This window comes from Lissotriton helveticus, chromosome 10 (assembly GCF_964261635.1).
Source record: "Lissotriton helveticus chromosome 10, aLisHel1.1, whole genome shotgun sequence".
NCBI classification, from domain to species: domain Eukaryota; kingdom Metazoa; phylum Chordata; class Amphibia; order Caudata; family Salamandridae; genus Lissotriton; species Lissotriton helveticus.
Genome location: NC_136071.1, coordinates 364,728,952 through 364,744,069, shown reverse-complemented (window position 1 = coordinate 364,744,069; position 15,118 = coordinate 364,728,952). Strand labels below are relative to the sequence as shown.

At 44.7% G+C, this 15,118-nt stretch overlaps 1 protein-coding gene across 1 annotated transcript in view; it reads right to left on the bottom strand.

Moving 5' to 3' along the window:
- Nucleotides 1-3,060: 3,060 nt before the first annotated feature.
- The window catches only part of LOC144783993 (GTPase IMAP family member 8-like), a 182,735-nt gene continuing 170,677 nt past the window's right edge, over nt 3,061-15,118 (bottom strand). The window contains exon 4 of the mRNA XM_078662706.1: nt 3,061-6,007. Within this exon, the coding sequence (XP_078518832.1) occupies nt 5,358-6,007 (650 nt within the window). The 3' untranslated portion in view covers nt 3,061-5,357. The remainder of the gene's footprint in view (nt 6,008-15,118) is intronic.

Sequence of the window (15,118 nt, the reverse complement as noted above, 5' to 3'; positions counted from 1 at the left end):
TAATTTGAGTTGCATCTCTCTATTAATGCAATACGCCCCTCATATTTGGCCACAATTGAGGTTTTTAGTACGCGATCAAGAGAAGGCATTTGGCACTATTGGACGGCCTTATCTTTCTGAAGTCCTTCCGTGATATGGCACTGGGCCCAGAAATATCCGCTTGGTGAAACTTCTCTATCAAAGATCGACTTTATGCGCCCAAACTAGAGGCCTCATCTCATCACCGATAAGACTGTGTAAAGGCACTAGACAGAGCTGCCTCCTTTTGCCCCTGCTTTTCTCCTTAGCCTCAGCTGTAGCCATGCATGCTTCGGTGGGGTCATGGGGTATACCAATGGGTGAGGATTTGCAAGCAATATAATTGTACGCAGATGATCTGCTACTGTATGTCAGGGACGCCTGCTCTGACCCGGATGCAACACCTATCCTCCTCACTCGTTTCGCACACCTATCTGGATTACATGTCAATTGGGAAAAGTCCTGTTTGTTTCCCTTCATTCCCAGCCTACCTGACCCGACACTCATAATTAATGGTGCTCCTGTTACTTGGCAACTGATTATGTTCCGTTACTTGGGTATTTCGACTAATCATACTGATCGGGATTTGCTCGACCGCAACCTTACAAGGGTACTCGCTTCCTTAAGATCGCAGAACGCATGCTATGTGATGATATATGGAACACCTATAGCTGTAGGGTGGTGCTTTTGAAACTGTATTTAATGTTGACCCAAGGAGGATTAGTGGTGCCTAACTTGGAGCATTACTACTTAGCGTCCCAGATGCAGTGGGTGGCACACAGGAGGGCGAGGCTAGACCTCTCGGACACCGTGGCAGATGGTCCTCCTCATAGATTAGATGCTCCTCTTTATTTCTTTCACCACTGTGCTAAGACTTCCCGGTCTCGCCCTCTACTGCCACAGGTGGTCTATTTATGCTTCCATCACTGCTTATTACTCATCAAACATATTGCAACTTATGCCCCCGCAACTCCATTATTAGGTATGCCCAGGAAGACACTACTGGCTGAGCTCCCGGGCATGATATGCAGCAGGCTTACATACACCGAGGGACCTGTATCACGGCGGTACACTCATGACATATGAAGCACTAACACAGGAGGAAGGGATGCTCTCAGGACATTTCATTAGTCACACTTCTTAAATTGGCACAGTACAGCGCCACTAGGGAGACTTTAAGCAAGAACCACAAACTAACCTTACACTCTAATATCTATACATCTTAGGAGAAGGGTTTAATTTCATTTGGTGGTTCGCGGATAAACTTTGTTTGCAGACTGCCACGGGATTGATCTCCCTGTAACATCACTGGGAGATGGATCTGACTTGTCCATGCAACTCTAAGGATTAGAACGTAATTCTGACAGGCCTCAAACACGTTCTTCCCAATGCTAGATTCCGGTTAATAGAGTTTTATATTATACATAGGGTATGTATTACCCCTGAGAAGATCAATTTTTATTTTCATAGACTAGATGTGGTTTGCCCATGCTGTAGTGATCCTGACGCTGATATTTTACATATGCTGTGGTCACCTTGTTGTAAATGAATCCAGGACCCTAGTGTAATTTTCCCGATTCATGCCCATATATAGGTATAAATTACCCGATCCTAATATAGGCATAGAAATCATTACCATATTTAGACTAAGCCTATGCAGCCCAAATATGGCATGGCTACTTCCACTAAGTTCCGAGAATCAACCACGATTTCTTGGAAAAACCTGCCTTCAGCAGTCAGGGACTTCTCCCTGCTTGAATATTGATTTATTCAAGAACTCCTGGAGTTTTTGAAGAACTGAGTCTTTGATGACGTTAATAGGTCCAATCATATGTCAAACTCGGCACCTTCAAACTATAAATATGCCTTCATTTGCCCAGACAAACACACGGTGGTTTGGAGCAGATTGACTATCTACTTGCCCGACGCCATGCAGCGGCAAGTGCCGAAGGAAGCCGACCCTCCAGCAGACGCACTGAGAGACTCTGTCTTTTCTCCTGCCGAGAAATCCAGCTCCAGTGTTTCCAGGCTACCCTTGCGGGTTGCTGGGAAATCGAGTCCTGAGAGAGAGATACAAGACCTCCTTCATTCTATACCAAGGTACGGAGCAGATTAGACCCTTGGAGAATTCTTGGATAGATTCTTGGCAGAGAAATACTAAACTTAAGCTACTCCTCACTTACTTTTTCCCTTGTAGTAGACTTAGGTTAGATATACCGGGGTAGGCGTATTTTAGAAGCACCAGTTGAGTAATTTTAGTCATTATTTTATTACTGTATGTATTTTATATGTTTTAGGCAATTTATGGCTTAGAAACCATATCATGCTTTTACAGTACTACTTTATAATACTTTTCGTATTATATGCCTTGTACTTTATAACCAGTATTACTATTGTAGCAGTACATTTCTTATGCTTGAGAAAGAAGACTGTTCAATAAATACTTTTTATTGAAAATGCCCGTCTCTCTATTTTCTCAGCACATCTAGTGAAACGAAGCATGCACGATTGACTGAGTAAAATAGCTATCTATTGTTTCCGCAACTCTAGAGATTGATTTCAAATTCTTGGGAAACAAAGTTGTCATGTTTATGCGGTTGTCAGAAACTAATCCCTTCTTGTGAATTCGAGAAAGTTTCTAGTGACCTCTGAGCTAGCTGGCACTCACAATTAAGTTTAATATATTCGGTAGAGACCTAGTTGACCTCAGTCCTACGTCTAAACTACAGGATATATTACTCCAATGCGCAGAGCCTATTGGGAATATAGGAACTACACTACAACCTTGGTGTGATAATATTTCTATGTGAAAAGTGCTGTGATGCCTTGACTTTTCAAAACATTTTTTACATCCCATCAGAGTTCAAAAGCTATAAGGGCATTAGAAAAAAGATGCCTGGTCAGAAAGAGAAGCTGCTTGCACTTTAAACAAAACAGTATGGTCCTACTGGTACGTAATTAACATAAGATGCAACAATTAATTTTCAATGATAGCGAGTGAAGAACAAGGACAACAGAATAAATAAATCCCACTCAATGCTAATTTGTACAATCAAAGTGTATTATTTATATATCAAAGATTAATTTATAATTCATTTAGCAGAAGAAAACATCAAATTCATTACACAATGGTTGCTCCACAGAGAGAGAGAGAGGAAAAGTGTTCTTAGAAGTGCTCATGTGTGCAGTAATAAGAGAGAAAAGTAAAAAAAGGGGGAACGTTTCTTCACTATTTAGTAATCAAAATAATCATAGTAAGTGGCTATGGCAATGAGAGAATCCAGTTTAGACATAGCCAAGAGACCTGTTTGGTGAATGTATATAGTCAGTTAATTCTTCCTTAGTCAGAAGAGGGTGGTGTCTGGATAGATCAACCTCCCCCCACAGGGTATAAATATTCAATCCAAGCAAAGTAGTTCTTGTTGACGTATAGAGGTAGATTGGGTCCTAGCATGCGGGTCTTCATCGGGACAGTAAACAACAATTTTAAAGGGCAACCTAAAAGAAGAGGAGACATGCTGAATTTATTCTAGAGCAGGTCTCGTTAAAAACATTTGCATCGCTAAATGTAATTACTCACCTCACAGTGATGCAGCCACACCAAGTGTTGAGGGATGTGTTGATATAATGTACATAATCCATTCTTAGCCCCCAATGAATGTGGCGCAGTCTCTTTTATCTTAATACATGATTAAAAGGAGGGATGAGTGGCTATAGACAGCCATCCATACGCATAAAAATATTGCAAATGCAGTCTACATGTTCATTAAGGTATTCCTTAATTAAATAGAAACGTATAGTGCGCAAAAATGTACAGGGGTCGTAGCTTTAATATTGTTGATTGCAGCAAAGTAGGATGCGTAATGGACACAAGTATAAGGAAGTACAGGACAATTCTCAGCACTCACCCATTAAGTGGCGACCACTTCATGAGAAGATAAAGTGTGTGGTATGTCACTGTTTGTCAAAAGGAAATTGATTCCTAATGCTGCCATGTCTCGACGACAGAATCATAACGAGATCTACAAAGAAAATAGAAGATCCCTGTCAACAAGTGTTTCTAAAGGATGAGCTCACACGCGGCTTGAGAGTTCCAAGTTGAACTCCTTTTAGTTCAGACATCACTTTTCCTTTAGGTTTTCAATTATTTGAAATCTAACCAGAGGAGAATTATTATTATTCATCACTATTTCATAGGAAAACTTCATGTTTATTGCCAAACCTTACCCAGTTTCCGCAAGGAAATTGCTCGACCACATCTTTGCAGATTTGTCCAAAATATAATACCCTACGATATACGTTTTTGGGACCACTTTTTAAATCTATGAATTGTATGCAAGTTAGGCGGGCTGACCTGTATTTACAGTTTTTAAACTCACCCACTGTTTGTTTCTCTCTTCTATGTTGTCTCTCGGGGGTTTAAAGCAAGTGTGATCCTGTGGACGTCAATTTTTGTTTTTAACTGACGTGTCTTTTATGATTTTATTTTTAAAATTGAATAAAGATTATATGATGATGATGATATCTATGCAGATGGTAAAAAAATATGATATTTTCCTTAGTATGGATCGCTGCCATATTTGCCACCACATTCTCAATATTAAATAGCCATCCTAAATGTGTATATGTTGCATTGTTCTACATTTTTTCACATCGATCTTATAAGCAATTTAGGAAATCCTACTGTCAAAGAAAAGAAAACCTCAACTCTTGAACTCTTCTCCATGGTTATCAGTGAAATTAGATAATGTTCACTAATCTTTTTTCAGCTATAGTGCATTTTGTCCCAAATTGTATGTCCCCTTGAAGTTTTGGATGAATTTAGCTTGTATTTTGAAAATGTTGCCTTTCTTATCCATCATCCCATATTCTTGTGTCACCCCATTTGTGCTCACCTTCTAACATTTTCTCGACTTTGAAATTCTGACTTTGCTGTCTATGTTTTCATGAATTCTTGTAATTTTCCTTTTTCAAATTTTGCAATTTCAGTAGTATTTTATCTCTTATGTTTTGCTCCTTATTTGCTTTTTTCTTTCACGGATGACCTCTCTACTTTACTCATGTTCCGACAAGAAATTGATTTTCTCACTCCCCAAACATATTTCTATTGATTTATTATGACCCAATTAGTTCCATTCGCAATAGAATGTTGGTCATTTCCCCTTCAATACATTTTTTTAGCACTTTCCCAGTTTTGTGCCACATCATTTTTGCCATTTCGTTTTTAGTGTTGTTTTTCTATCCCATTGCTGTCAAAGATTTATGATCCTGGTCTTTGTATTTCTTTTTCACTATTGTTGAAAATGTGCATTTGTTTCTCCTTTGCTTCCTTTGCTCCTCTAGCTTTGCAAAGCCTGACAAAACATTTCACTGGTGTAGCATGTTCCATTGTTTTTCTCAACCATGCTCCCAATCATCATGAGTAGTGCATTAACCTGCTCCTCAAGGTCCTCTTGGGGCGCTCTGTTGTTAAAGGCGATGTATCGATTATCACACATGTGAATCAGCTCATGGATGTGTGTGTTACTCGAATTATTTATGTAATCTTTTATGGAAATATCCTCTAAATCATCTTTTCTTGTGAACACAACCATCATGTACCTTGACGCTTTCTCTCCAAACGTAGTCTGGATTACTTCAATTGCTTTCTTCTCTTCCTCTGTATATGGACCAATCTTGACAACAAGCAAAATAGCATGAGGTCCTGGCGATGTCATTGTAATATATTTACCAATTTCTCGTACAGTCTGTTCAGGAAGTCCTTTACCTTGACAGATGCCTGGTGTGTCGGTGACCACGATATTTCTGCCTTTCCAATTCACCATTTCTTTTCTACAAGTCTGATCCACTAAAGTTGAAAAGGACTTTGTCTCAAATTTCTTTCCTCCTAGAATAGTGTTTCCAGTAGCACTTTTTCCTACTCCAACCTTTCCCACAAGAACTAGGCGTATTTCTGATTTTCTATTGTCTCTGCTGTCCATCATCTGATCTGCTGACGAAAATATAATGCACAACATTGTAAATACACCACAGCTCCATAGTCTTTGTGTATAAACTGAAAGGACAAGAATCAGAAACACGTAACATATTGAAATTATTTGTAATTTAACACATAATGGTTTCCTGCTTTATTTTGTTTGGTATAATTGTAAATATTCAGTTTTTTTGCAGTAGTTCACATGAAATATTTGTCTAATTTTAAGAAATTCAAATTTTACTAATGGTAACAATTAACAGTCACGGTATCATGTGAAATAATGCTAATTATTATTATTATTATTGCTAAGATTTTAGTGACAGTAGTAGTACCAGTAGAGGTGCTAAGAGTAACAATACATCTTTTATTGATATTTGGCTACATAAAATATGTTATCCGTAAACCCTAATATAGATCCCTTTCTTGATAACATGTCACATAATGCACCACTTTTATTAAACACACAGCAATGAATGGATTTTATAAGCTGAGCACACGTTGACGGACTGACATCATACACTTATATATGCAACACAAATGATAGGGCGTGACATAAATGCCATTGGCATCTTAGCTCCTTACCGTTCAGTGGACCATCGTTCTGCAATCAGGATTATGAGCTTTAGCACAGGCTGCTAATGGCTATCACATACTCAGGTTAGTCATGCAACCTCTTGGTGTTTAAATGGTTTATCCCGGGGGGCGTGGCTTACCAGGCGATGTGAGCAGACGTGCTCTAGTGGGGCTCCCGCTGTCACCCGCCATCAATAGCAATTTAAGCGGAGCTGGGGTGCCCTGAAATTGCCCCCTGGGAATCACCGAGGGTGTCGGTGTGACAGGAGGCAGCGGACGAGTTGAAATCCCCTCGGGAGGCAGCTGGTCCACGAAGATCGGCGGAGCTATGTGACAGGCCTGGTGCAGCGACCCGCCATCTTGGGAACCCCTGGCGGAGCAGGACCCGCGCTTGGCGATCGGACGGCGAGCCCTGGTGAGAGAGTGATGAGTGCGGGCCCTGGGGCGCATTACGAAGATCTGGCTGTCGGGTGCCCGTGGAGGCACCCTGGACCCCTAGAAGAGTAGCCGGTGAGCGGGGATTGCGGAGCCCGGTCGCGGGCCGGAGAAGGTGGCCCGCCATTTTATACGCCTCGGAGGAGTGAGACCTGCAACGGAGGGCTGAGCGCCTGGGCCCTCCTATAACGGGAGCAGCGACCCTCTCTGAGGCACGGCGAGGCAAGACAACGGCCCCGGATTGTGTGGCAGTGAGCCGACTGTGGCGAGACCAGCGGAGGAATCATTGCAGTGCCCTGAAATCCTCTACAGTGCAAAGCAGGGACCGCGACCTGCGGGCAGTTGGCGGGGGCGCTTGTAGTGCGTGCAGAATCCTCCTCACTCCGGCAACGTGGAGAGGAGGGGGTTAAAATCCAGGGAAGCGACCCAGAACTTCGGAGAAGGCGACCCGGTCCCGGGGGCCTGGGACCCAGAAACAGACGCGACCCGCCATTTTGAGGGCTAGCGGGCGAGGAGCACGCGTGTCTGGGGGCCCCTATGGACAGGGGCCCTGAGGTGTGGCCCTGAAAGTGCATGGTGGCTGGGTAGTCGGCCCCCGCCACCGGGATACCTTGAGGCCTGGAATGCGGCGGGCCTCAGAGGGGCTGATGGTGCGGCCTGAAGGAGCTTTCTCTGGGCGGTGAGCGACTGGTCCGCCCCTGGGATATCGAAGACCGCCTACGGGTCGCAGTAAAGAGACTTGTTATGTTATGTTATTTTGCAATTTATAAAGCGCAAACTATCGCTCCGAAAGGAGCATCCTGGCGCTGTATGGAGGGGGAGGTCAACAGAAGTGAGATCTATATGGCAGCGAGTACATAAGCATCTGACAGATTAAAAAGCCAGGTTTTAAGTTGGTTGCAAAAAGGCGTTTCCTTATCAAGTAGCCTTAGCTCCTTTGGCATCCTATTCCATGCCCTAGAGGCCAAGACACTGAGGGTTTTTCCCCCTTTAGTTTTGAAGTGAAAGGCGGGGATATTGGCTAAATTACAGCCTGCTGATCTCAGAACTCTTGTGGGACAATAGTGGGAGTATCTTTTAATGAGATATTTGGGGCCGATGTTGTTTAAAGCTCTAAAGGAGGTCAACAAAATTTTGAAGAGAATCCTTTTATGTAGGGGGAGCCAATGAAGTTTCCGAAGCGCCGCAGAGGCTGATGATTTTCTGGGGAGTTTCAATACCAGGTGAGCCGCTGCATGTTGGACACTTTGTAATTTTTTTAACTTAATTTTTTTTACTCCTGCCATGAGACCATTACAATAGTCAAGCCGGGAGAGTATAAGGGCTACCGCCACGGATTTTCTTACATCAATGGGGAGAAAGTCAAAGAATGTTTTCAATAATTTGATGATGTTAAAACAACTACCGGCCAAACTCCTTACTTGGTGGTCAAAAGATAATGACGCATCAAAAAGGATGCCAAAATTCCTGGCCATTTCTACTGAACTCGGAGGCGAAGTGGCTCCCTCTGGCCACCAATCGTTGGGACTAAAGTTAACATTTTTTCCAATGGGCAGTATTTCTGTTTTCCCGGAATTACATTTTAAACAGTTGTCATTCATCCATTGGAAAACGTCAGCAAGACAGTGCCGAAAGTTTTGTTCAGCCGAACAGGAATCTTTATCCAGGGATACAATCAGTTGGGTATCATCAGCATATGATGTTACCATTATCCCATAGGATTCAATTAAATAAATGAGGGGCACCATATAAATGTTGAAGAGTAATGGGCTCAAAATAGAGCCCTGGTGAACTCCTGAGGTGATACTCTTCTCCTTTGAGTGGAAAGGCCCTAAGGCGATGGTCTGGGCTCTTTCTGATAGGAAAGATTTTATCCAATTTAGAGCCCCGTCTGTTATACCACTTAGTTTCAGCCTATCAAGAAGGATTTTATGGGAGATGGTATCGAACCCCGCCGATAAATCAAGGAGAATCAAGACGGCGTTCTTCCCTTCATCCTGTACATTTCTAATGGTATCCGTTAATTCCATGAGAGCCGTCTCAGTGGAATGTTTTGGACGGAAGCCAGATTGATGAGGGTGCAAAATATTATGTGTCTCCACAAAATTTGATAACTCTTGATGAACCATGTGCTCGGTAATTTTACCAAGGACTGGAAGCAAGGAAATGGGTGGAGATTAGAGAGGTCTGAAATATTTTTATTTTGCTTTTTCATCAGGGGTCTAACTATGGCCTTTTTCCAATCCCGGGGAACGGTCCCAGAGCTAAGTGATTCATTCACTATTTGGTTAATTATGGGATTAACCACCTCAACTATTTGATGAAGGATGTAAGGAGGGCAGGCATCAGACGGTGATCCTGATTTACAGGACATAATGACCATATGCGTTTGTGCAAGGGTTACAGGCTTAAACATCGCAAAAGTATGCGGCCGTGAAGGCACGAGGCCACTAGTACTCACTCTACTGGGGCACACAGTAGGTACAAACCATCCTGTAATCGTTTTATTTTGTCATCCAAATAGTCGGCAATCTGGTCACAGAAATTTTGTGAAGGAGGGATTTCTTGTTTCACGACTGCCGGGTGGGTAAAAGATTTTACTATATCAAAGACGGTTTTCTGTTTTTGCTGGGCTTCCCGAATAAGTTTTGTGTAGTAAGCCCTTTTGGCAGTTTTAATATTTGCAAATTAAACATTCCTATATTTTATATACAGGTTTTTTGCTAGTGGGTCATAATTCTTCCTCCAGTTTCTTTCCCCTTTTCTGCACTGAAGATGCGCTTCTGCTAGGGACTTCGTATACCACGGTGCACTTATCTTTTTGGATTTCTCCTTATTTTTTGCAGGGAGTTTTGGTGGGGCAAGATTATTAGTTGCAAGTTGCATCCAGGTGTGGAACATTTTGGAATCCTGCGATACGTCACGGGTAAGACTAGGGGCCCATGACTGAGCAGAGGCCTTAAGCTGGGAATTTTTTGCAATCGAAGCCCAGTTTTGGCTAGTGGCAGAAGAGGGAACAGTTTTTACCCTCTTCTGCGTATGCCCCGTATTCACCTCAAATGGAATAAAACAGCGATCGCTCCAAATTTGAGGGATTGGTGGATGGGAAACTAAATGCAAAAAATTGGAACATATCCCGTCGAGCGTGTGACCAACCTGATGGGTATTATTAATTACTTTTTGAGACAAACCAAATATTTCAAGCGTCTGGAGAAAGTTAGAAACCTGTGGATTCTCCTTCACTTCTAATTGTAAATTAAAATCTCCAATAAGTGTAAAGTGAGGATAACTCACAAGCAGCTGTCCTAAGGCTTCACCCAGAGAATCGAGAAAGCCAGTAGGACTGCCTGGTGGACGATATATTAAACCTCCTGTAAAGGACAGAGAGGCATCGATCTTGATAGAAAAGCCCATGCTTTCCGCGCCTTTAAGATGAGTAAGGCTAAAGGTGTGGCACTTCAAGGGGTTTCTAATATTTATTGCAACACCTCCTCCTCTACCACTCGGTCTGTCTAGCCTAAAAATGTTGTAATGGGGAGGTATAGCAGTGGACAGGTCAGGGTTGCTCGCCTCATTGAGCCAGGTCTCAGTTATGAAGAGGAAATCTAGGTTATGTATACAAATCAGTTCCTTGATGTCATCCCTATGGCAGCACATTGATCGAGCATTTATTAGCCCTCCTTTAAGACTGGATTGGTCACCAAAGGTGGGATGTACCTGAGTTGGAGTCTCCGATGGAACTACAGAAATGGACCAGGAACATGTTCTACAAGTAATAGGACACCACATGTGTTCCATATTTATTTCACAAGGGCACCTCTTTTGATGGTTAAGCCTTCTGAGCGCGTCGGCTGAACAAGCAACTTGGGGGAGAAATTGGGCAGCGATTCCTGCGCCTGTCGCGATCTTGGCGCGAACGGGCGCAGACGGGCTCGCCTTTGGCGCACTGCCGGCGGGTCCGCTGCGCGTTCGCCACATAGTGGGATAAGTAAGAGGCAGGAAGTGTGTGGGCGGCGCCAAAAGTCAGGACCCCCCCTGAACACAAAAACACTAGAGCGCTAATCTTCAGGCGGGTCAACATAATGGTCTTGACACCGCATTAGCGCTCTAGGTAGATTAGCCCCAAAAATTACATTAGTTTAGCCTGCGCACATTTAAAACATCCACAATAACAATTTCCACTATTTTTAAAAACTATTCGGGTCACCTTAAGTATTTGTCGACTTGGCGGCGCAACCAACGAAGCAGCCCTCGACAGGTCTGGACCTGAGATTTGAGACGGCAGGCATTGGCTGTGGGCGAGGCCCGGCTCCCCGGTGAGACACTGAAGCGGGGAACTGACTTGGGACAGCACCAGACACCAAGGTGAGCGGAACTAGTCCGGGGAGCAGGGCGGCAGTGGAAAGTGCAGCCCGCCATTTTTTGGATGTGGGGATTGCCTTGAGAGGCCCAGCGCCGTGAGCAACGGACCTTTGGGTGAGGAGGGTGTGGACAGCCTTTCACCCTTTATGTGGACCCCCTGCGCTTCGGGTGGCTAGCTGGACAGTAGGGTGCTTGGTGCGGTGTGGGGGCTTGCTGCAGGGGCCTGGAATACTTCGTCGGACAACTTTGCTTCTCCTAGCATTTGAGATTTGCGCACCAACAGTGGAGCTTGGCGCGACGGCTTGGGGAAATAGCGGCGTGGACTGCAGTGGATGCAGATCTGTCGGTGGCAGAGACAGACGCATCCACTCGGTGAGAGCTGCCTGCATTGACACATGAGACCTTGCTGACTCGGGCAATTGTCTTGCATAAATTGTTTTAACTGCCTTACTTTTTAAATTAATTTTGGTCTTACTTGCTGCAAATATTCACTGTTGCTAGCATTGTGGCCCGCCCCGTTCTACCGCGTCCTTGTGGGTGTTTGATTGCAGAGGGTGAGGCAGCCCAGCACTTCCGGGCACAACAGGAAACAGGGTAGCGCTCTATTCGCGCTATCCTACTCCTGCTCAGACCTGAACTGCCTTATTTAATGCGAGAAGGACAGCGGGTGCACAGCGGACGCGCCGAAAGGCGCGCCAAAGGCAAGCCCATCTGCGCCCGTCCGCGGCCGGATGCGGCCTGGGGCCAGTACCCCTGCCCGATATGACATCATGGGATTAGGCAGGCTTCATTATACCAGAGAACAATTACTTAACATGTGCCCCAGGGTAAAAGAGGGATGTAGGCATAGGATACACGCAGAAACGCTGCCATTCCAATGTATGGAATGTACCTATGATCCATTCACACCGAAGGGTTCCGGGAAGCAGGTGGAAATGATTAGTATGACATTGCGGAACTGCCGCTCCTTGAAGAAGCACAAATTGGAAATCCATGATCTCCTAATGGATAGTCGGCCGGATGTGCTTTTTCTAACCGAGACCTGGTTGGACGAGGTATCCACTCCGGAGATCCTGGAAGCCCTTCCTCTAGAATATTGCTTACTAAGAGTGGATAGGGGGATCCAGCGGGGGGGGGGGGGTATTGCATTGATCCATAAAAGGGAATTGCCATGCAGTTTGGATGCAGTAAAGATTGTGAACAGTGAGGCAGGGTTCTTCACTATAAAAAGCTCCCCGAAAAAACACTATTAATGGTTTTCTGATATATCGGCTCCGGGTTCGGCCTCACAGTTTGTTGAAGGCCTGGCAGAGATCGCCACCCAGCCTGCGCTACGATACAGCAAGCTCCTTATCTTGAGCGACCTAAATCTTCACTTTGAGGATGCAAACTGTAGGGAGGCGCAGGGGGTCGTGTCCGCTATGAAACCCCTTATGCTGGAACTTCAGTCACTAACACCCACGCATCAAGTGGGTCACCTGCTAGACCCCATTTTTGAAAACTGAGAGGGAGTGGAGGTTTCCCCCCCCACCAGGGTGCCATGGTCTGACCACTGTTTAATTCCATTCTGTGTGAAATCATGCTCATTAGAAATGTACGAGAGGAAACCCCTACTCCCCAAACGTAGGAACTGGAAAAAATGTAACCAAGAAGCTTATAAGCTGGCTCTGCAGAAGGAACCACCACCGTTGAGTGACACTCTGAGCGAGGCTTGGAGGGTACACGAAGAGTGGATGGCGAAGGCCTTAGATGAAGTAGCGCCATGGACAACTAAGGCCCCTGTTAGGCGGTCCAAAACTGCTCCATGGTTTAATAAAGAGCTAATAGTAGCTAAATTGGTTTGCAAACACTTAGAACGCAGCTGGCGTAAAGACTATGATTTTAGTTGCAAACAGAAATATAAGGACAGCTTAAAGAAATATCACAAACTGATAAGAACAGCGAAAGGAGCTTTCCTCAAGGAGAGAATAGAGTCTGCGGAGAATACGTCCAAGGAACTATTCACCATATACAAAGAGCTTACGGCCCCTGCAAGGATTGTGGCACAAGACACCTTTTCCGATGAGATCAGCGAGTCAATCGCAGACCACTTTGTGAATAAGGTGGAGAAAATATATGCCTCTTTTCAGGATAGGGCCGGCATGTCTACAAGCCAGCCTAAGAATTGTACGAAACATGCCAAGGACTTGCATTTAAATTGTTTTAAAGTACCTGCTAGGCAGGAAATACTGAGGATTGCGAATAATATTCAATCAGGCTCTCCTAATGATGCGGCCCCGCCCAAGAGTTTTAAGAACCAGCTAGAAGTGGTAATTGATTATATCAGTTACATGGCTTCTCTTTCCTTTCAGGAATGCCATGTGCTGGATGAATGGAAAAGGGCGCAGGTTATTCCTCTTAAAAAGAAAGTCAACCTTCATATATCCCAGCTGGAGAACCTACGACCCATTTCGCTTCTCCCGTTTTGTATGAAGGTCGTGGAAAAAATTGCCAACACTCAGCTCATGGAGTTTTTGGAAAAGGTCAGCATCTTCATCCATCTCAGTCTGGGTTTAGGGCCAGGTACTCAACTGAAACAGCCCTCCTCTTTTCTACGGAGATGCTCAGGCAGAAAGTATATGAAGGGCAGACGGCGGCACTGGTATTACTGGACTTGAGTGCGGCGTTTGATACCGTGTCACACACCACGCTGCTAACTCGCCTTATGGAAATAAGAGTTGAGGGTTCGGCCCATGAGTGGGTAGGCTCCTTTCTAAAAGATAGAAGTTTCCAAGTACACTGCCCCCGTTCAAATCCTCACCCCGATGGTTAAGGCACGGTGTTCCACAGGGCTCAAGTTTGAGCCCGACGTTATTCAATCTATACATGGAACCCCTGGCATGAATTGTGGAATCTTATGGAGTGGACATCGTCACGTATGCCGATGATACTCAATTGGTGATCACCATAGCCCAAGGCCAGGCCGAGGCAGCAGCCAACTTCTCCACCTGTCCTACGGCTGTAGCCGGGTGGATGAATATTAACTGCCTGCACCTCAACGGGAATAGAACTGAACTATTAGTGATCGGGAAAAAACCCTCGATCTGGTCATCGGCGTGGTGGCCGTCTGAGTTAGGGCCCATACCCTCCCCCTCAGTGACTGTGAAGTATTTAGGTGTCCTTCTGGACTCCAGCCTATCCTTTGGACAGCACATTGGTAGGCTGGCGGGAAAATGCTATGGCATCCTCGAAACCATACGCAAAGTGCTCGATCTTTTGCCCATCAATACCAGGAAATCCGTGATACATGCCTTAGTCACTCCCCACCTGGACTATGGTAATTCCTTGTTCGCAGGTTTAAGTAAGAAAGGGTTACAGCAGCTGCAATGTGTACAGAATTCGGCGGCCCGACTGGTCTTGAACCTGTCCAGAAGAGCGTCAGGGAAGCAGGCCTTGGCAACTCTTCACTGGCTCCCTATACAGGAACGAATTTGGTTCAAAACATTCTGTATTGCACACCGTGTTGCCCAAGGGAAAGGTCCGATCTATCTTTAAAAACTACTAACTATTCACTGCCCCAGGCGCAACCTGAGATCATTAGGTAGCATGCTGTTTCAGGTTCCACGTATTTACAAAGCGAGAATGGGAGGCCGTAGATATCTTGCTTGTAAGCGATGGAACGAGCTCCCCATTGAACTCCGCATGGAGCCGTCGGAAGCCAGATTTCGCCTCAAACTGAAAACTTACCTCTTCCCCAGAACGTAATCCCTTCAG